General features: G+C 38.6%; 1 protein-coding gene across 1 annotated transcript; it reads left to right on the top strand.

The window, feature by feature from the left end:
• The first annotated feature begins 14,576 nt into the window (after window positions 1-14,576).
• On the top strand, window positions 14,577-21,940 carry LOC131937737 (protein glass-like). Its single transcript, XM_059295353.1, has 2 exons — window positions 14,577-14,797; window positions 20,656-21,940. Exons 1-2 carry the CDS (start codon window positions 14,577-14,579, stop codon window positions 21,938-21,940), a joined length of 1,506 nt encoding a protein of 501 aa, XP_059151336.1.
• Window positions 21,941-22,804: the final 864 nt, after the last annotated feature.

Genomic DNA, 22,804 nt, shown 5'->3' with positions numbered 1-22,804 from the left:
ACATTTTTATTGGGCCAGGTATTAACACGGATTACAACACCCACAAGGATCCGTTTATTAGCGTGTTGACCAGTTTACCCCCAGAATTCCTATTTTGTCGTCCAACTATTTTTACATGGACACAGTGGGGGTTTATTTATTCCCCACGTGTAACCGAATTCGGTGTTAAGTACATACGTGTTGTCTCATTATAAAAACTTTATAAAAAACTTGCGTGACAATGTAACACTTTAAAATGTAAATGTTCTGACTATGATAGATTATGCACATTATATTCGCATATATATATATATATATATATATATATATATATATATATATATATATATATATATATATATATATATATGTTTTCCTTTTGGATGTCGGTTATTTGTTGTACATCACTTTCTTTAATGTTACTCTGATTTTTTTTTATGATAAAAGTTTCAGTTGGGTACGTTTTCTAAGTATTACATTGGGAACAAAATGTATACACCAGCGTGCTCTGGCTCAACAAAAAGGTTTACATGTTTTAAATGTTTCAAGAAGACCAATTTTTTTTCCATGAGAAATGTATAGCCTTTTTTTTTTAAATTTTGGACATAGCTACGGCACAAAACATGCGGAGAAATGTTTATCGTAATGTGTAATTATCCGTAGGGGATGGGGAGAAATGAGGAGGGGTTAAAAAACTGTCGCTAAAAACGACTGAAGCGGTTACGCCTACCCCAATTTTTGGAGCAAAGAAAAGAATATGTACATATGTACATATTATGATATTAGCAACAGAATAGAGAAAGTAAACATTTTACCTAAGTCGGTGATTCTAAGAGACAAGAACAGCGTGTCACATTAAACAAAAATAACTCATGTCTCGCCATAACAATTGTACAGTTGTAACAATATATTGTATACTGCGATTGGCAGTCGGATCTTGTACAAACTACACGACACTGGTCTCGCTCGATTTAACTTACAGATAAGTGTGTTTGTTACATATGAATATGTTTGTTTTCTTACATTGATATCTAGTTGCTAACTCAAGTCGTTCTTGGAACAACTAGCTTATTAACCTCTCCATAAATAAAGGTGTGAAATTTCTTTCGAAATAGAAGCACTATAGGAATATTTATATGATTCATTCTTTGTTTCATTCTTTTAGCTTTAATTAAACCCCGCATTAAAGCTAAAGATAGACAATAAATAAAGTTCATAAATATATGGGGAAAAACAGCAAAAGCTTTAGAAGATAGAAGAATGTCAAGATGACTATCAAAGCTACTTGTGAAGAATTGGCCTCAAACCGACCAGCGGGCAGGCCAAAAACAATTTATGGTTTGTCAAGTTAACTCTTACGATTCGTTACTGTTCAATTTAGAATGTGTAGATAAATAGTAAATAAAGTCATCCCAGCTCGAAAATTTTGTTTAAATCTCGCTAAAGTCAAATGATTCCGTTCGAAACTTATAATTAGGTCAAGATACACTCAAGCTCGTAAAAAGTAAACTATATAGGCCTATCAAGAATATTAAATAAAGTGAACTATGATCCAGTTCATTATTTACTATAATATTAACAAAAACTATTGGCTTTCATCTAGTAGTAGGAGTAGTTAGTAGTAGTAGTAATAATAATAATTGTCTATAATTTAGATGCTAACCTTAATGGATATCTTATGTTGATTTTTTAATACTTAAAATTCGCTAAACAAAAGCAGGCTTGCCAGATTGGCTCCCGGTTGGTTGTTTTGACTTTGGCTTGGAAACCAACTTTGGAAAGGGTTTTGAAAGTATTGTGGCTGTGGTTGGGTTGGTCTTGGCGGAGGTTGAGGTCGGTGGTGCTGATGTGTCATCAAAAAGGACAGCGGCCAGTAGTCGACATCCATACCGTACATTAACCAGGGGTAGACGGACTGCGGCCTCTGCTGGGGCTGGGGGAGGGGAAATGGTCGCAGTGGGCCGGGTTGTCCGTACGGGTTGACTGGTCCTGTTTGAGGCCGCTGGGTGGTGCGGACGGTGGTTGTGGTTGGAGTAGGTTTGCTGGTTGTGGAGGTTGTCGTACTTGATGTGGTTGTGGTTGGAGCTGTTGTTGTTAGTCCTGCTTGTGGGTCAACTTGACCGTTGAGAGTGACATCCGGTCCGACAGGAGCGGTGGTAGGAGCTGCCTGTGTTGTTGATGGTGTCGGCTGTCCTGGTGCGGCTGCTGTAGTCGTTAGCCCCGCTGCAGGGGCTGTTGTTGTCTGGTCGTTGTTTGACGCCGTTGTTGAAACTGGTGCTGCCGATGTGGTCTCACCAGCAGCGGCGGGGGTCGTACCAGCCGCAGTTGTAGCGGCGGGGGTCCCAGTCCCCCCAGCCGCAGTTGTAGCGGCGGGGGTCCCAGTCCCCCCAGCCGCAGTTGTAGCGGCGGGGGTCGCACCAGCTGCAGTGGTAGCTTCGGGGGTCCCAGTCGCACCAGCTGCAGTGGTAGCTTCGGGGGTCGCACCAGATGCAGTTGTAGCGGCGGGGGTCCCAGTCGCACCAGCTGCAGTGGTAGCTTCGGGGGTCGCACCAGCCGCAGTGGTAGCGGCGGGGGTCGCACCAGCTGCAGTGGTAGCTTCAGGGGTCGTACCAGCCGCAGTGGTAGCGGCGGGGGTCGCACCAGCCGCAGTGGTAGCTTCAGGGGTCGTACCAGCCGCAGTGGTAGCGGCGGGGGTCGCACCAGCCGCAGTGGTAGCTTCAGGGGTCGTACCAGCCGCAGTGGTAGCTGCGGGGGTCGCACCTGATGCAGTCGTCTGAGTTGTGGTGACGTGAACTGTCAAAATATTTAAATAACAAAAAGCTAAAATTAGATAGGAATACAATTTGATTTTCCCAAGACAACATACAATTCAAATAATAATGCTACATGTATAGGTAAACACAAGTTATTATTGCATTGTATATCCTTTAGCTCCAACTGAAGCTGGAGACACAAAATTGGTATTAACGTGTAGGGAAAAAATGCTGTTTTTGTGGTATAATTTTATTTGAAATTAGTGGAGTTTAAAAACTGCGAGCAACAACCTATCTTAAGAAGTGAAACCTGATGGGCGCAGGTAATTGAACAAGGTTTGAGTCAAAAGTCAACTAACAAAACATTTATTGCCAAACACCGAATGTTTCAAAATTTTGATCTCATTACCAGATATGGCCAATGTGCCATTAATTAATTGAGCCATGACCATATGTCAGCTTGGACATGCGGTCTGGGCATTAGCTGATGCTGACCAACCAGATATTGATCGAAGGTTGTCTGACATTAAGGTCAAGCCCATCCTAATTAACTTCTGATTTTAAAAATTTCAATCATACAATTTTCATTCTGCATCTGTTATATTTAAAATGTAAAGTTTCACCACTTTAAAGTAGCTAAAGACGTCATTACATTTAAGACTACACTATCAACCTAGCGCCCGTTGTATCTCTCCCTTAACGGGCCATTTATCTAGTTTAAATTATAGTTTTCTCTTGTTTTTCGTACTTTGAAATGGACACCTAACTAAAAACTAAATTTGAAGGGGTTCAGTACCTGACACAAGAAGCATCAACAACACCGCCTGCACTGCGTGATAAAGTATTGACCGACACATTTGTAATCTGTGAAAATAAAACAAATCCGTTTAGTATTAATTCACAGATTTATAAACTGGTAAAGGGAAAAAAACGAATTAGTAGTAAAATAATAGGTGAGTAGAGAATGCTTATCTTATTTAATAATAATAATAAAGAAAAGTTAAGTGTTAACAGGGACATGTTTTTCCTTTGTATAAATTGCAGTATCATCTACATCCCCATCTCTAAAATTATAAAAGTGGCTAAAAAATTAGACACAGAAGTATTTTTCCACACAGCCATCAGTTTCCAAAAAAAAAAAACATTTTTACATTTACTCAATTTTTTCAACCAGATATTAATTTACAGCAGTTTCTGATTATTGTAAATAATTTTATGAAAGAATAAAAGCTAAACAACACTTGCCTTTATTTCAAAGTGTACGAAACAAAAGAAATTCACAAAAGGTAAATCCTACGATGTAAAAAAAATTGTTATCTCCCTTTACTTTAATCCTAGGACTACACTGTTCTTCCGCCCAGTCTAAAATTGTTTGCATAAATGAAAGTTAATTACACGAGCGTTAACAAACGACTGCTGCTCGCCGTCAGCCAGCTAAGCTTATATATAGCCCTGTATCTTCTGGTCACGACGTTAAGTTGACGTGCTGCTGACACCTGACAGGACTGTCCTAACTGTCCTCCCCACCCTTCCTTAGACATTCACCGTCCGTCCCACCTGATGAATGGATACCACAGGGGGAGGGACGGGGAGTGGATAAATGCTTCACGTAGCACTTATGAAATGTTTGTCTTGTTATGAATTATTATTATAAACATGTTATTTTTATAGGTATTTTTTTAGATGTATTTTTTTGACAGGATCATAATAAATAAGTTGTTTTTTTTAGGGATTTTGCGACTAAAATCATAGCCGGCAATAGCAATCTACCACATCGCACTAACCTCATCTAGAATAAAACAGTTCACAATGAAAGTGAAATTAAGAAGTTTGTTAATTGTTTTAATTTCTAAACTTCCAAACTAGGTAAATCTAAGAAGTAAAGTAATTGGCATCAGTGGCGTAGTCAGGATCATCTCATGGGGGGGGGGTTCAATTTTCTCTCAAGCATTATATATATATATATATATATATATATATATATATATATATATATATATATATATATATATATATATATATATATATATATATATATACAGAGGAGTCTAGGGGGGGGGGGTTGTAACCTCCCTAACCCCCCTTGCCTACGCCACTGATTGGCATACTTGTATGAGGAAATAAACAGCTGAGGAAACAAGAAATTTTTAAGCGATTATGAGACAAAGGAGGAATTAGAAACATTATTGACTTGAGTGTAGCATATCAGATGGCTGTTTTGTTACACTTGTTCAGTATTATGGTCTGATAAGCAAAGAGGTAAATATCTACTGGCTGTCAAAGCTAACAAATTATACGTCAAATGAAAAATAATTGACTTCATTAAATTTGTTGGAAATTGATAGTAACTTCATTTCTCCATCTTTATCTTTAGTATGAGTGGTTGAGAATTGTCATTTGAGGTTGGTTTTTAAGTCAAATTGATGGTAGTGCCACTTACTGATAAGAAAATTACTGTGTCAATGGATTTTAATTCAGTTGATCGATAGCTGGCTTGCTCAGATACCCACTATGTATGTTGTGTAGACTTATCTTATTGTCAATCAAAATTCTATCGTGACGTCATTTGCTTTGATGCTTCCATAAATAAATTAAACACCATCAAATTTTGAATTTTTTAGTCGAGTTTGTCTATTTTTTATATTTTAATATTGTTTATTCGTATAGAAAATAGTTTCTCGGTCAGCTGTATGTGAAAATTGCACCTAAACACTTTAAGTGACCAGCTAACTTTGAATACTGCAATACAAATACATTACTGCATAACACATAAATTACGGCATACCGAAAAGTCTCGAGTTCGAACTTTTCGAACCCTCGGGCTGATGAGGCTCGTTAGCTGGGGACAGCCATTCTTCTAGGAGAGACAACTCCAACAACTGCTGCAAATCCAAAAAGGAAAGGCAGGCTGAAATCGGAGTCAATGGCATCAATGGCGCAAAACCAATTGACACGTATACTTAATTGTGTTAGAGTGGATCCCTTCTAACACTAAAATTAAGAACGAAGAAGAAGAAGAAGACTGCATAACAAATACATGTTGGTAGATGACAACAGTGTGACGAATGCTACCGCGTATTAATAAAAAATATTAATCAGATTTTTAAATCAATTATCCAAGAATTCCACTTGTCTCATTTTCTGTAATTTTAATAATTATTTAACCCACTTTATTTAATCGACCTCGTCGACTACCTATTTCTGTGACAAACAACCAAATTTAGAACCAAACTCATCTATCAAACAGCAAGGAAAAATTAATTTGGCCTCCAGTAGCACAAAAATAGCCCAGGCCAAGCCCAAGTTCCGTGTGACGCCTTGATTGTGCTAGTAGATTAATGAGGACGGGTCGGACCAAACACATTCCCCCTCCACGTCTAACCACGGCTGGTCACGGATTTCTCAATGGCGTATGAGAAAATCGTGGTCAATTTTTTTTGGTTCCTTCTCGCATACGTCACAACAGCCTTGTCCTAGGGGTAAAATGTTTTTTATGTTTGTTGATCTGGCCACCGTAAAAACATGTCAACCAACATAAGTCAAACAATAAATAGTGACCTGAGTAAAACGTAGTTTCACTCCGTTACCTTCCAGTGCTATTTATAGCAGTGGGTGTTGCCGTTTAGCTCTTGGGTACCTGGCAATAAGTTACTACAGCAAGTACTTTATTACATCTAAATTATATATATATATATATATATATATATATATATATATATATATATATATATATATATATATATATATATATATATATATATTTGTGTGTGTGTGTGTGTGTGTTTGTGTGTGCGTGATTGTGTGTAGGCTCTATAGCCTTATATGTGTCCATATCTTAATATCGTTTTAGTGTTAATCTTTGTGCATATCCATTCGTGTTTCTATGCTATGTTAATGGTGTATCTCTGTGTATTATGTATCCGTTTGATTGTCTGTTAGCCTGGCTGTTTTTTATGTGTTTGGGTTTCTATGATTGTATCTCTGTGTATTGATCATAATACACCCCCCCCCACCCGTTTGATTATCTTTCAGTGTTGCAGTGTGTTAGAAGACTGCTGTGGACTCTGTCACTTTTTGAACCCTATCTGCTCTAGAAGAAGGGAGATGACTCTAATGACGTCAAGATCCCGCATGTAACGGATGGACGAGATGGTGGGGGCAGCTACAGGGAGCTGCCAATGAGACGCTCTTCAGTTAAGAAAGACGTCCATTCAGCTTGAAGAGACCTCAGACAATCGCTCGTTCGGACATAATGGGATACAAGAAGGACCACGGTGGGGTCGTTACAATGGGAGGTGGAGCCAAGTGTAGCTTGAGAGGATGGTGTTTAGAGGGAGGAGTCAGAGAAATACATTTAAGTAGGGTGGCAGTGGGGAGGAGTCGGATGTTTACAGAGAAGGCGGTGAGGGAGTCGGTAGCAGTTCTCATCAAGGAGGGTTCTCAAAGTAACAGCCTACACCCAGGTCCCCATACAAACATCCCACACCCAGCTCCCCCCCCCATACAAACATCCCACACCCAGCTACCCCCCCATACAAACATGCCACACCCAGGTCCCCATACAAACATCTCACACCCAGGTTCCCATACAAACATCTCACACTCAGGTCCCCATACAAACATCTCACACTCAGGTCCCCATACAAACATCTCACATCCAGGTCCCTCATACAAACATCTCACACTCAGGTCCCCATACAAACATCTCACACCCAGGTCCCCATACAAACATCTCACACTCAGGTCCCCATACAAACATCACACATCCAGGTCCCCCATACAAACATCTCACATCCAGGTCCCCATACAAACATCCCACTTCCAGGTCCCCCATACAAACATCTCACACCCAGGTCCCCATACAAACATCTCACACCCAGCCCCCACCCATACAAACATCTCACTCCAAGGTCCCCATACAAACATCTCACACCCAGATCCCCATACAAACATCTCACACCCAGGTCCCCATACAAACATCTCACACCCAGGTCCCCATACAAACATCTCACACCCAGGTCCCCATACAAACATCTCACACCCAGGTCCCCATACAAACATCTCACACCCAGGTCCCCATACAAACATCTCACATCCAGGTCCCTCATACAAACATCTCACACCCAGGTCCCTCATACAAACATCTCACACCCAGGTCCCCATACAAACATCTCACACCCAGGTCCCCATTTAAACATCTCACACACAGGTCCCCATACAAACATCTCACACCCAGGTCCCCATACAAACTTCTCACACCCAGATCTCCATACAAACATCTCACACCCAGGTCCCCATACAAACATCTCACACCCAGGTCCCCATACAAACATCTCACACCCAGGTCCCCATACAAACATCTCACACCCAGGTCCCCATACAAACATCTCACATCCAGGTCCCTCATACAAACATCTCACACCCAGGTCCCTCATACAAACATCTCACACCCAGGTCCCCATACAAACATCTCACACCCAGGTCCCCATACAAACATCTCACATCCAGGTCCCCCACTTAAACTTTTAACTCGGGGATCTAGTAGACACCACTAAGTCAGCCACTGCTGGGGCGACCATTTTAAGTTTTTTCTTCTTTACATTTGTAAAGTATGAAAGCTAAATACAAACAACTTGTAGGCCGCTAGGTCACACACTGGCTTACACTAAAGAAGGTAAATTTTTACCTGGCAATGTATTAGCCCTGTTGTGTGTGGGTTTTAACGGGTGTGTGGATAACTCTCTGACAGAATAGTTGAGTAACAGGGTTGTGGGTGCTGTGGGGGAGATTAGTTGGATGTATATAGGATTAGTATGGTTTACATGGATTAAAATTAAAATTAGCTTTATGTGTTGTTGTGTTTTCTATTTCACTAGACCTGATTGCAGAGTACAATGTTTTGATAAAACGGGCTTTAAAAATCTAGAGATAACTCAAGGCTTGTTGAAAACAACAAGCCTTTAAATTCACCGGATGCATGTCTGTTTTTAAACTACTGTTTTGTTTTTTCGCTATAACTTTTATGCTAATTATTTTTGTTTACTTAACAACGGTGTTCTTGTCACAAAAATGCTAATTTGTCAAAATGTACAGACACGTCACAAGTCACAAACGATACCATCCCTCCCCTTCAACAAAAACACGCGTTTGTAGCCAGTACTAATTGTATATGCTAATGTTGTATATTCTGTTGTTTTATATGCTAAATTGTTGTATGGCAGTTTTCTAAGAATAGTGTCTGTCTCGTGAACCAAATAAATGATCTTGTTATTATCAACCAGAAGGGAGTATACAAAATTGTATTGGGAAAATAATAACAGAACAAATGGCATAGAATAGGGTGCGTGTGTAATGGTGCTGGTGTGTGTGTGTGGGGGGGGGGGGGGTGGTTCTGGTAATGTGTTTAATACAAATGGAATATTATACATATATATATATATATGTATATATATATATATATATATATATATATATATATATATATATATTAATTTACAAACCCTGGCTTCAGTCCAAACATTGAGCTACATGGTTGCTGGTATAAGAATATATCTATACAAACTTTATCAACAAAAATAGATTTACAAATACTTTCCAAGAAACCTTAGCTTTTCCTTCTTATTTAACTTAAGATAAAATACATTTTAATGTGCACACAAAATTAAATAATTGATAATTTTAGCAAGTCAAGTTTGTTTTTTAAAAAATGATAGTAATGTAAATTTAGTTTTAAGTTTTAACGATGCTCAAATGTTGTATTTATTTTAAAAAATCCATAATGTCTTTGAGCTAGCTACATTTTCCCAACTTCAAATGCATGGCTTAAAACATGTGGTTAGACTAAAACATGTGGTTAGACTAAAACATCAAGAGAAAAGAAAGTAGGGCGCACTTTCTTCTCAATAGATTTAAATAAAAATGTATTTCATTTGAATCTGATGTGACGATTTCCGTTAATTCATCTTAAAACACTAAGCGTACATTTAGTGATATAGATGATAGACTTATTTTTTTTTACTTTACTTTTGTTACAGGCAGAATGTTCTTAAAGTTTTCCAGAATTTTAAAATGTAACATATTTATAATGTCAGTGAAAAGAATAAAACAAAATTAATGGAAATCAATAAATTGTTATAAAAACGTAAATTTACTTTTAATTTTACAATGCTCAAAATAAAACTTGAATCATGCTATCGGTATTTTGAGATTTGTTTGTGCTCTGGTCAGAATGAGGGCGTATGTTTTAGAGCTTACATGTGTACCTATTTAATTAGGTGGTAGGTCCTACGTACATTTGTACCTCATTTAACTACATGGTAGGTCCTACGTACATTTGTACCTCATTTAACTACATGGTAGGTCCTACGTACATTTGTACCTCATTTAACTACATGGTAGGTCCTACGTACATTTGTACCTCATTTAACTACATGGTAGGTCCTACGTACATTTGTACCTCATTTAACTACATGGTAGGTCCTACGTACATTTGTACCTCATTTAACTACATGGTAGGTCCTACGTACATTTGTACCTATTTAACTAGATGGTACTACGTACATTTGTATAAATAGATCCTACCATCAACCAGGGCTACCTTAAGCAAGGCTGAAAGAAACTCGCCCTAACACATCTTATAAATAACTGGGGGTAGCCAACCGTCTGACGCGGCACCAGGAGCGTTTATCGATCCAGACAGGACCTCATGACACCCCCCGTACTGCCCCCCGTCGCTACGCTGTTTTTCCACAGGCCAGCTTCTCGCTCCACCCCCTTGCCGTCCCTACCTCCTCCCCCGACTTGATCGAGAGAAGCCAGGATTCGCGGAACTTGAAGGGCGTCTACTGAACGGCACGTGCCTCCGATGCCCCAGCGACGCTCGCTTCTAGGGCTTCCGCGCTACGGAACTCAAATAGACGTGCATCGTCTTGGACGCGGATTCCGCTGGGAGTTTGCCGGCTTCCCTATCTTTACCCAATCATCGTTCCGCGATTGGTTTCTACTTCTTGTTTTTCTTTTACCATTTTAATAACTACCCGACACTTCTTCTATTTTCCTTGAACGTCGTTCTCCGGGTGTTCCCCCCCTCTCTCTCTCGTCCTCACGCCAATATCGAAAAGTAATGAACAGTTTCTCGCTACAGTTGACAGAGTGTTCTCCCCTTCCGACTTCCGCTTTGCGTTACCAAGGCAACGAAATAGAAGAAAATACAGCGGTTTCTTTATAAAAAAAAAAGGTGGAAATACAAGAAAAAAAAAGTGGAATAAAAAATTCTTTATTTGTATCGGGCAAAGTTGTGAGTGATGTCGAAGCCGTAGTTGCACGGAGAGAGCGTTTGAACCTGTGTCCGGGATGGAGGGTGACAAATTTGAAGGGAAGCGACTCCGATTTCCATCGAATCAACACCACTCTTAAAGTGACTGATATTTAAAGACCACAGGCTAGGCACCACCATGACAATTACCAGCAGAATTATATTTTCGTCTTGTTCTAATCACAGGATAATCCACAAACTCCAGGTAAGTTGAAGAAATTATTAAATTAAATAATCTTTAATCCATGTAAACCTGTTACAAAAACAATGCTATTTTCAGAAACCAATAACTAATATTTTATACTGCGTGTTTTCAAATATTAATAATAATCAGTCCCTTGTTTTTCAAATCTTAGTAAAAATATAATCAAACATGTCTGAGGTAATAAAGAAAAAAAGATATAGACCTAATCAAACAAATTTAAATTGATGAAAAACTTAACATTTAGTCTTCAAGTTAACAAACTGCAATTTACTTACTCATATATTACTAACCTAATAACCTGTATGACATTTTAATTGGTGTTAAGAATAGCAGTAATGTTATAGACACAACTAAAATCTTTCTGAATAATATCTATTCTAATCAAAATATCACCTTCTAGACATTGTGTTTGTAGGCTAATATAGAAACTAATTCTAATGTGTTTACTGTGTTTATAAAGGCAAAGTTAAAAGATATTTTTTTTAAAAATTAATGTAATGTTTTAAGATGTTCATATAGGCCTACATTTAAGAAGAAAAGTTTTTATGTAACTTTGAAGAGGTTTCTCCTTTTTATAACTGGTTCTAACATGTTCAACTTTACAAAAACAAACAATAAATAATCACCATGTAGAAAAAACTAGTTTCTTAAGATAAGACGGATATTTAAAAGCAATTAGATAAATGCCGAATATTATGAAAATTTATAAAAATGCGTCTGTATTTTCTAATCAAATCCATATTTACTAAAATGTTGTTTACCTATATTCTACTATCATTTTGAAGCTTAATTTTTATTTTTAAAACGTAAAATACCATTTCGAAGATTATGATTCAGCGGGCAGGTGAAGTAAATTTACCTGTTTTAGTTACCTTGGCATCTAAAGGGATGATTTGGCCCAGCCGCTTTTACTATCCGTAACGTGAGTAAGGCATTCGTCAAAGCTAGGTGGACTCAGGGACGCCCCAAAGACTCGAACTGGTTATCCTAACTGGAGACTATAGAGTTAGTAGTCGAACCGCTACTGTTCGACCTCGTCGTCCCTTTTATGTTTTTATTTTGATAGTGGTTTTACAATCAGTATTTCAACAAGTACGGCTTTTTATTTTAAAATATAATAAGAACATATTCAATATTTTAAAAAAAAATTAAGTACAAATAGGCAATTCAGTTTTTACCAATGTTTAAAATGAGCTCTTCTAATTAATAAATTAACATTTAATTTTTATACAATAATTTGATTTTAATTAAATTAAATAATACACGTCTTTCAGCAGCGGATTTAATGTGACTTAACGCTTTTTATTCTTAATTTTTTTTTCGTATTTCTATTCGTGATGTCTTGCACTTGCAAGTTTTGGAAGGTGAGAAAAGCGTTTATTATAGAACAACTGCAATGTTTTATTATAGAACAACTGTAATCTTTTATTATTCAACAACCTTAATGTTTGATTATAGAGAATTAAAAAAAAAAAATTTATTAAGAAAAATGTCCTTAAACAAAGGTTAGAAAACGGGTTTTTTTGGTGTAAGAGGAATGAAAAACTTTAAATAATTAAGCTTTTTTTTTTCAAAAATGTATTCTTTTCTTTACTTTTTCATCATTATTCTATTAGCTGCTTTCACTGGTTGAAGTATGGTATCGCTGGATAAATGTAACGGTTTCCCAATGATACCATTTTCTTTAGATCCTTTACGCAATTTATTTATTTTTATGCGGCGGTCACAACAGAAGAATAATTCGCTTTTAAGTTAAAACAGTTTTAAAACAGTGAGTAGCAATTTTATACATGCTCCTGAAATCATTATGGTAGCGCAAATAGGGACTGCACATGTCGTTTTGAAAGCGTTTGGTCAATCTGGAAACAATAGAGAGAAAGTGAAGCGGAAACAGCTTAAACAATCACTTACTATAGAGTCGGCCGTTCTTTATATTTAATTTAGAACATTTGCAGACCGCTTTTATGGCTATTGCTCATAAATACTTTGTAGAAATTTACAAGTAATTATAAAGCAATTTTCATTGGTTTCATCCATAAATATTATCACAATAAAAAGCCCATGTATACACTTCTCTCTCTGTAGTGAGTTTTTCTTTCACATTTTCCGATGCTAAGAAACTGTGTCTTCAACAATATAATTTATGTAGAACTTAAAGATAAATATTTTTGTTTAGAAACATTTGTTGGTTATATTGAATGTTTAAACATAATTCTATTTAAAGACAGTAATTAAAGTAAAGACATATTTTAAAGTAAAAACACCCATTTCATTAATCAAACGTAAAATTAATGCTTTAGTTTTTAACACCACAGGACATAGATCTCATTAAAATAAACCTGGCGTTCTATTCAAACAGATCTTCAAGAAATATTACTATTGTAAATCTGTATCAGTCCTCACAAGCCGATGATGAAAACTGTAATACTAAAGCGAACACACAACTGACGCTGTAAATTACATGTCTGAGGCGGAAAAAAAAATAAAAAAAAAGATCTTCAAAATCGAGAATATGAAGACAATAATGAAGCGGACAGTCAAATGATACTTTTGTCGGCCAAATAAATAATACACAATCGTTATTAGTTTTATTTAAATTAACTAAGGCACTGAATCAGTTTGAGCATTCGATAAGGGGCTTTTTTTCATATTGGTATTTCTTCTGAGATCGCAGTAACGCATGACAGATACGCTAGTAAAATAATAATACTCGGAAGAAAAATCGACACAATACACGATAACATTTAATAAACGTAATCATTTGGAATTGGCAGCAAACTTCTAATTCGGCTTATGATTATGATATATGCAGTAGCGTAGCGAGGGGGGGGGGGGCGGGGGCGGGGGGGGGGGACATATGTCCCCGGGCGCCGACCTTAGGGGGCGCCAAAATGGGTTGGAAAAATAAATTGAAAGGTTGAGGGGGGTGCAAATCGAAAGTTTGTTGAGGGGGGGGTGCAAATCGAAATCTTGAGGGGGGGGGGGTGCAAATCGAAAGTTTGAGGGGGGTGCATATCGACATCTTGAGGGGGGTGCAAATCGAAAAGTTTGTCCCCGGGCGCCGGGAAGGGTCGCTACGCCTCTGAATATATGAAAGTAATTGCAGAATGTTATACTATTTGTCCCAAATTGTATTAGGTACTGATCAAAGTTGGGTAGACTGAGTGGGGCTCTAGGCACTCGAGTAGGACATCGAACTCAAGGCATTCGCGTTTAAAATAGGCTGTCTCTAGTGGTCAGCTAAAATACGTCGTTATTAGTATAAGCGCGTTAATGATCCAACTTGACCACACCCACTAACCCTCCCACCCCTCACAGGCTAGAAATGGACTCGCCCTACACATCTAGCTCCAACATCGACGTGTGGAGGACAGGTTTAGAGGAGAACTCACCCCCACCCAATATTTTGTTCGATCTCACCCCACGTGACCACGGCGAATCCAACATGACGTCACTGGGGTTAGGACCACTGGAACTGGAGCAGCTGCCGAATTTCTTCTCTCTGCCCTCCTGCCCACCTTACAAGTACGGCCACATTGGTGACAGGTAGGTGACTTAAGCAATAGTCAGGTGTTTAGTGTCGGGGGGGGGGGGGGGGGGCACTGCATGCATGGTGACAGGTAGGTGACTTAAGCAATAGTCAGGTGTTTAGTGTCGGGGGGGGGGGGGGGCACTGCATGCATGGTGACAGGTAGGTGACTTAAGCAATAGTCAGGTGTTTAGTGTCGGGGGGGGGGGGGGGCACTGCATGCATGGTGATCATATGTGAGGGAGAGGGGGAGGTTACCCCAAATAAGTGAGGTAATGAGGTGATTAATGTGTGGGTGGTGATCCAGCATGTTTGTTGTGATTAAGTGTGGGGAGATGGCCCATCATATGATGTGTGATTGATGTATGAATACTACGTTGATCCAGTATGTATAGGATGTGATGTGTAGGTACAGTGAATGGAGAATTGGACAGATGTTTGAGTACAGTAAGTCAGTCATGTGTGAGATTGTGTGGATAACGGTGAAGGACCTAGAGATGAGGTGGTAAGGTTGGACGGAATGTGTGGGGAGATCATCTTGTGATGTGTGATTGATGTGTGAATACATTGATCCAGATTGTGTGGATAACGGTACAGGACCTAGAGCTGAGGTGTTAAGGTTGTACGGAATGTGTGGGGAGATCATCATATGATGTGTGATTGATGTGTGAATACATTGATCCAGATTGTGTGGATAACGGTACTGGACCCAGAGCTGAGGTGTTATGATTGTACGGAATGTGTGGGGAGATGTGTGATGTGTGATTGATGTGTGAATACATTGATCCAGATTGTGTGAATAACGGTACAGGACCTAGAGCTGAAGTGTTAAGGTTGGACGGAATGTGTGGGTCCGGTAATGTGTGATAGCCGTTTACAATACACCGTCCGTTCTAAATATAAACGCATTTGTTTACGTGTGTGTAACATGTAATCTAGGTAACGTGTGAAGAGAAATTAGACACCTATCATAAACTCTAGAGCAGTAGGTTCCAAACTTGCGGGCACGTCTCCGTGTGGACTAGGAATAGGTTTTAAAAAAATGAAAAGCTACTTTATCGGACCTGATAATCAGTATAGTCCCTAACGTGAGTTAGATACTATTCCGAGGAGAATGGATTCAGGTAGGTCCAACTCATTTGAGACCTGAACTCGAGACTTTCGGGCTAGCAGTCGTGCGTTCTACTGTCCGAAAATATTTTCCCTAATGGCTAGTTGTAGTAAAAAGTTTGACAGGAATTTACAGTCTATATAAAAACAAATCTACTATATCACAGTATAGTATCTGGTATATCACAGCGTTATGTAGTGTCCCGCCTGTCCTATGCTTGTCCTATCATCAAAAGTTGTTTCATATCTTAATTTGATTATTGTTTTGAAATTTAGGCCAATAAGGTTGTGTGTGAAGTTCAGGCTAAAAACACCTATATAATCATTTCGATTTTTTTTTTACATTTGATAAGATGGGTGGGAAGGCGTAAAATTATATTTCGCCGACTGCTAAATAATCAAACAATATTCACTAACAAAACTCTTCCTTGAATTCTTTATTCTAGTAGAACCGCAAATTCCGATTCTACAAATAAAGTTTATTAAACGGTTTTAGTTGTTGTTTTTTTTTTAATTCAGTTGATCGCAATATTTTTTTCTTGTAAATTATCGTCTGCATAGATATTTAAAAAAACAACTGACGTTAACAAAATTGTTATTGTTTTAAATATAGCGCCGCAGATTTAGAAAATAAACAGAGTAGTTAATTATTTCCATCCTTCGTATTTTAACGACCACTACAACAGCTGCCAAAATTTAGCTCAAAAACCAAAATCAACTGTTTTGTTCGGTGTTTAATATAGCCGTGTCTATCAAACCCCGGCAGGAGAGGTGGATACACATTGGCCGGCACAGCTTGTTATTGCAACTGACCCCTGTCTGTTCGCGTCTGCTCCCCGTAAGTCGTCTGACCTACACGCGTGGGCACTGGTCAATGTGTTATTAGTTCAACTAGCCCAGCAGGCTTGCGTCGACCTGCTCTCGCTAACAGCCCCTTCTCCTCCCGCTACATTGTGGTCGAGTTGCTAGACAAACACGCGCATACAGCGCTCAGTTCTGACAGACGGATCTATTTGAACCAATCTTCAACAGATTTCTCTTAGCATATGCCAGGTGCTCGTCTAGTTAACTTGCAATACCGCGGCGAATGTTTAAAAAATGGAAGCGGAAAAAATAAACGAAGATATAAAAAATAATACTAAAAAAAAAGATGGCGTGTATAGGTTGGTGTATGGGTGGGATAGCGGAGGGAAAGAAAACTAACGAACTATAGTAAAAAAAAAACTAACTATAAACAAACGTGAACGATTACTATAAATAAAATAAGGAACTAACACCAATTAGTATTGAAAACCAAAGTAATTTGAGCCGATCTTGAAGAGAATTTTGTTTGAAAGTAGGCCTGCGTTATGTTCGCCTTGTTACTTGTACCTATCGCAACGTGTATTTCAACAGGCTGTCATTGATTGTAAGAATATAAATAGACATAAAATTAAACACATGGTTATGTGTTAGATTAGCATACATTATACGGGAACCGTAAATGAGCTTTATGACATTTTTAAGACTTTTACCAAAGGAGAATTTAGGAATACACATTAAAATTGCCAAAACAATTTTAAAATACCTTCATTTTGACATTTTTTGATACAGTAGGAATTGTTTTAATTTGTTTTTTTCCGGATTAAAACTTGAAACTCAACTCATTCACGAAATCTCAAATTCAAAAGGCGCTTTAAAATATTTACATATTAAATCCGTTTAAAAGATAATCATTTACAGAGAAGTTATTGAAAATACAGAACCAACTAGTTTTTTAAAAATTATTGGTGGTATTGTAAATATAAAGATTTATTTCATTAGTTATAGATCTACAATCGAAAGACCAAAGAGAGGATCTTGCAACAGAAATTAACTTTACACAGCTGATGTTTTTACTATTTTTTTATTTATTAAGACTGAATTTGTGGTCCGTCTATTTAATTTCTAACAATAAATGGATATAAAATACACGGGAAAAAGGATAAACCATTGCGCTTACATTTAAGTTCTTTCTTACGTAACTAACAAATAACAAAATTGTTACAAATTATTTACATATTATCTTATTGAACTCCGACATAAAATTGAAAACATTTAACAAAAACAACGTATCTAAACAGACTTAATTTTTTTTTTATAAAGTGGTATAAGGTATAGGCCTACTTCTCCGTTTTTTTTTTTTTTTTTTTTTTTTTTTTGTTTTTGTGTGTGTGTGTGTGTGTGTAAAACCTAACAACAACCAAACACAAAACGGCTGTGTACTGTGTACAGTTATTAAAAACTCAGAATACAATTGTAATTTTAATACAAATAATTTTAAATAGTTATTATTGATTCAAAATTATTTAATATCACTAAAACCCTATTTTTGGCAGCCGGTCAATTTGCCGTCACCAAAAGAACATTTTATCGTCCTACTTAAAACACTCAACTAAGTTTTCACAATTTATATTTGTAAAAAACGGTGTTAAAATTTCGACTGGTTTAGCTTTTTTGGTTTCCATTGAAAAGCTGTGGTAATGTTAAATTTAATTTAAGAAACATTGTTTTTCAATTAAAAAAAAAAAGATTATTTTACGAATCATTTAGAAAAGATTTCTTTAATACATCATTGTGATATTTCGTTTTTGATATTAACGAGCGAAAATGCGTTGTTGCCCGCAAAAAAAATTCTGTGGATGTTCATAACCACTGCCACACTTTGTCACAGCAAGCGCCCCCCTCCTTCCTTAAATAACTTGGCACAAATAAGCCCCCCCCCCCCTCCCCCATACAAATACTTCACTAATCTTTGACCTAAGTATATGACTTTTTAAAAAAGTTTACTCTGGAATTGGCTATCTGCCATATGGCAGACATGAAAACGTGCGTTTTGGAAAGATAGAAAACAAAATATCAAGCATTTGTGGGAATATCCACTGTAAAAAAAATTCAGGAATTTTGTTATATATTGTTATTTCATAAAACTACAAAATTGCACTGTCTATTGTACGTGAAACCCGACCCTCATGGCCATTTCGTCACTAAATCACCCCATTCTTTTCATCTGTATTTTGTGGTTTAATATTATTTATTACTTTATGTAAGAAATTTAAGTTAAGTATATATGTTCTATATAAATTCGATTTCGTTCGGGGAGGGGGGCGGTGGGTGGGCGGTAGAGAGATGCCTGGAAGTAACTGATTCAGGCTGTGTGTCGCACATATGGTAAGGCGGTGTCTCGAGGATGTTTCAACATTCAGGCGGTGTGTCGCACATATTTCAACATTCAAGCGGTGTGTCGCACATGTTGTAAGGTGGTGTGTCCCACACGTTTTCCCAACACCCCGATGTGTTCTCCCACTCTCGTTAAACCATCACCCACCAGAGCCAGACACTAATCTCCCAAAAAACTACCCGGGAAGATTTGACCGGCTTCAGCCGCCTAATTTCTCCTTAGAGGGCTTCAGTGTGTCGTCGGTGTGTCCAATCTTGTCTTTTAAAATCAATGAACTGATTTGATCAAAATTTCACGCCTTCCTACGACTTCGACCTCTGAACATGAGCAGACAGAAGAGATAAAATAAGAGTGGGTCTATTTCTAATTTAAAAGGAAGAGATATCATCACAAATATGGCAACATAAAAATTGTGTTGTGAATATTAACAAGTTTACAGGATCGCAAGTTAATAGATCAATTAACGTTTTAGCGAATAGTTTTCGTGAGAATAACCAAAAATTTGAATTATACGTTGAATGTATTTTAACTATATCATTTCGTGTGTTTATGTACTCAAGTTTAAGTACAAGGTTTATATAGCCCAGGTATATGTTTTTTTTTTAAAATGAAGACTAGAACATGCTGAGGTCTAACCACTGTTTATATACACGGAGTATACTTTATAGTATTGTGATATTACCGGTGATCAATTACTAGGCAGCTCGCTAGATGCAAACTATCGTTGCTAAACTACATCCATGAATGCTATTCAGTATAATCGCCATTTTTAGCACAGACGTGTAGTTTGTTATGCTCTTATGTTTATCAATATATTCCCGATGTTTGTTGTTTTTTTCCCGCTGGTCCCGAGGCTGAAGAAAAGACCCGTGTTGGTTTTTGTTTATAGAAGTAGTGCTACTGTGTTAACTAGGGTAAAGTTTAGGTTTGGGTTTGGCGTTTTGTTATGTTTGGTAGATTCTTATTCTCACATTAAACTGGACGGTTCCATTTTTAAATACGAAAAAATAATATTACAGGAGATTTTTAAGAGCACTACATTTATAATTAGTTTCCATGATATCTACATGTAGACTTAAGCTTATTAAATTTATAAAATTTATAAAATGGGAAACACGACTAAAAAAAATAAAGTTTGACGCGAGAAACGCGAGTTATAAAGCAATTTAATTTTGGCGAGACTCATTAAAAATTTAATTATTTAAAAAAAAAATTACATTGACTACATCAACCGTATTTTAAAGCGCTAATTAATCCATGTTTATTTTACCTGACACTGCTCTCTGTTTGGCGTGGCGATTCAGCTCCAGATGTAGATACTGTATACAAACATTTGTTTTAAAAATATGTTTTTTTTTATATTTTGGTTTTATAATCCAATTAAATTTTCTTATGCTTTAAAATTCTATTTAATATTCTTTTTATTGTTTAAAAATATATTCTTTTCTTCTTCTTGCATAAATTAAAAAAATGTATTTACACTTTTTATGTTTTAAATGGATTTGATTACTTGTGTTATTTCCGTTTAGTTTTGATTTTAAACTGATGTTTCTACTCTATCCCCAGAGAATACCCTCCACCTAAAGGACCCCACGACATTGCCGACGCCTTGTTGTCACTGAAGCACGCAGTTGTCCACCCAGACCTTCGGGGCCCGTTATCTCCCCTATCGCCCCCACCCCCGCCCCAATCCATGTCCCACTTTGGCACGCCTCATTACTCGGGCCAGCACATGTCCAACTACAGCCTGCCCTCGCCCGGGCCCTACTCCCACGGGCACTACCCCCACGCCCACCCGTCGTCCCAGAGCTTGTCCTATTCAATGAACCACAACCCAGCTTCCATGCAGAACTCGTACGGAGCCCAACCTTTGGGCCCGCCACCACACCACCAGTACCCCCAGTACGACCAGTGTCCCAGCCCAACACTGCAACATCCCATGCAGACAGCCAACGTTCACTTCCCGTCTATGAGCGTCAACGTTTCCATGAGCATGAACGTCGGGATGCCGGCTAATCTTAACCTCGGCCCACCAGGCCCGGGGCAGTACAACTGCGGGAACAACCCCGGGGGTGGGGTCTCCCAGAACTGGTCTATACCACCACCCAGCCCTACTCTCCCACCGCAGAACACCGCCGCACTCTCCCAGTACCACACCTCAGCGACATCAAGTTTACAAACCCACTGCAACGGTTACACTGGTCAGTCCCACGCGTTCTCCCACTTCAACCCCGACTACAGATCTGTTCCGCCCGACCCACGGGCAAGCGTCTACTACAAACCCGTGCCGGAAAACTTCAAGGAGAGCAAGTTCTGCCAGATGAACCACCACCATCACCACCACCATGAGCATGTCCTCAAGCGGAGCAGATTCAGCGCAGACCGCTCCGTTCCTTCAGCTCCAGGTCTAGACGGAAGCCTCGTTAAAACAAACCTCTGCCGGATCTGTGGAAAAACTTACGCTAGACCCAGCACGCTCAAGACCCACCTGAGAACTCACTCAGGTGAAAAACCGTATAAGTGCAGCACGTGTAGTAAATCCTTCTCCCAGGCGGCCAACTTAACCGCGCATCTAAGAACTCACTCGGGAGAAAAACCTTTCCGCTGTCCAGTATGTGAACGCCGTTTTTCTCAAAGTTCTTCCGTGACCACGCACATGCGCACGCACTCAGGCGAAAGGCCGTACCGCTGCCGGATGTGCAAGAAAGCGTTCTCCGACAGCTCCACGCTGACCAAGCACCTCCGGATCCACAGCGGGGAGAAGCCGTACCAGTGCAAGTTGTGTCTGCTGCGCTTCTCCCAGTCCGGCAATCTCAACCGGCACATGAGGGTACATTCCAGTACCAGTTAACTCTTACATCACCGGAGCCGCGTAACAGTGAACCCCTGCGATGTTTGAGCACCAAACAGCACTTTAAAAACCTGTATGTTTACTCTTTCACTGCCAAATAAAAGTTTTCAGTCCGAGTTAATTCTCATTAAACAGATTCGGATAACAGCCCCTGGAGGGTCAACAGACGGTGGGGCTACTATACTCGATGACTCATACAAATCAGTATGGACAGTTAACCCTTGCACGGCATGTGAACACTAAATAGTGCTATAAAAACCTACGTCATGTTAACCCTTTCAGTTTCAAATAAATAGTTTTAAGTCTGAGATCTTACAAAAAAAGTAGACTATAACTGTTACCCCTCTACGGCAAACACGGGGTCTTGATTAAGCATTGACTCGTTCAACCCCGTATGCCATTAACCATTGCTCCACCAACACAAACTGGGTCTTCCGTGGGATAACTACGTCAGGAGAATTACGTCACTGCACACCTTATCAGCCGAACACCTTTCGGTGAGGTCTTACAAGCCACAAACATGTCATACCTGTTATTTAGCTGAATCGCCAAGGTCAAGGTAACTGAAGGTCAGGTGTCGGTGGTGCTAAATATAGACCAAGATTTATTTACGATATAATTTTAGCTGACTTTTGAGCGTAGTAGGAATCGTATTGACATAAGTATTCTCTCCTTAATTAACTAGGAGAGGGTGGGTGTACACGTTTGGCAACGATAAGTCGTTGAGGAAAAGTTTTGTGTCATAAATCTCAAGATTCGGGCGTTGTGTTCAAGTTTTCTTTGTGGATGTAGTGCGTTTTTAAATGTTAATGTTTTAAAACTGTTATAACCAACTAAATGGTTTGTGTAGCGACCGCGTTCACA

This window comes from Physella acuta, unplaced genomic scaffold (assembly GCF_028476545.2).
Source record: "Physella acuta isolate Inbredline_101_S28 unplaced genomic scaffold, ASM2847654v3 ptg000220l, whole genome shotgun sequence".
Lineage (NCBI taxonomy): Eukaryota > Metazoa > Mollusca > Gastropoda > Physidae > Physella > Physella acuta.
Note: the sequence above shows the minus strand (reverse complement) of the source record. Positions and strands in the feature narration are given on the sequence as shown.

What these genes read in the sequence shown, in the direction of transcription:
- LOC131937737 (XM_059295353.1), top strand. Translation starts at nt 14,577, where the DNA reads ATGGACTCGCCCTACACATCTAGCTCCAACATCGACGTGTGGAGGACA. An exon ending in TACGGCCACATTGGTGACAG is followed by an intron (nt 14,798 to 20,655) that starts GTAGGTGACTTA and finishes CTCTATCCCCAG; the next exon opens with AGAATACCCTCCACCTAAAG.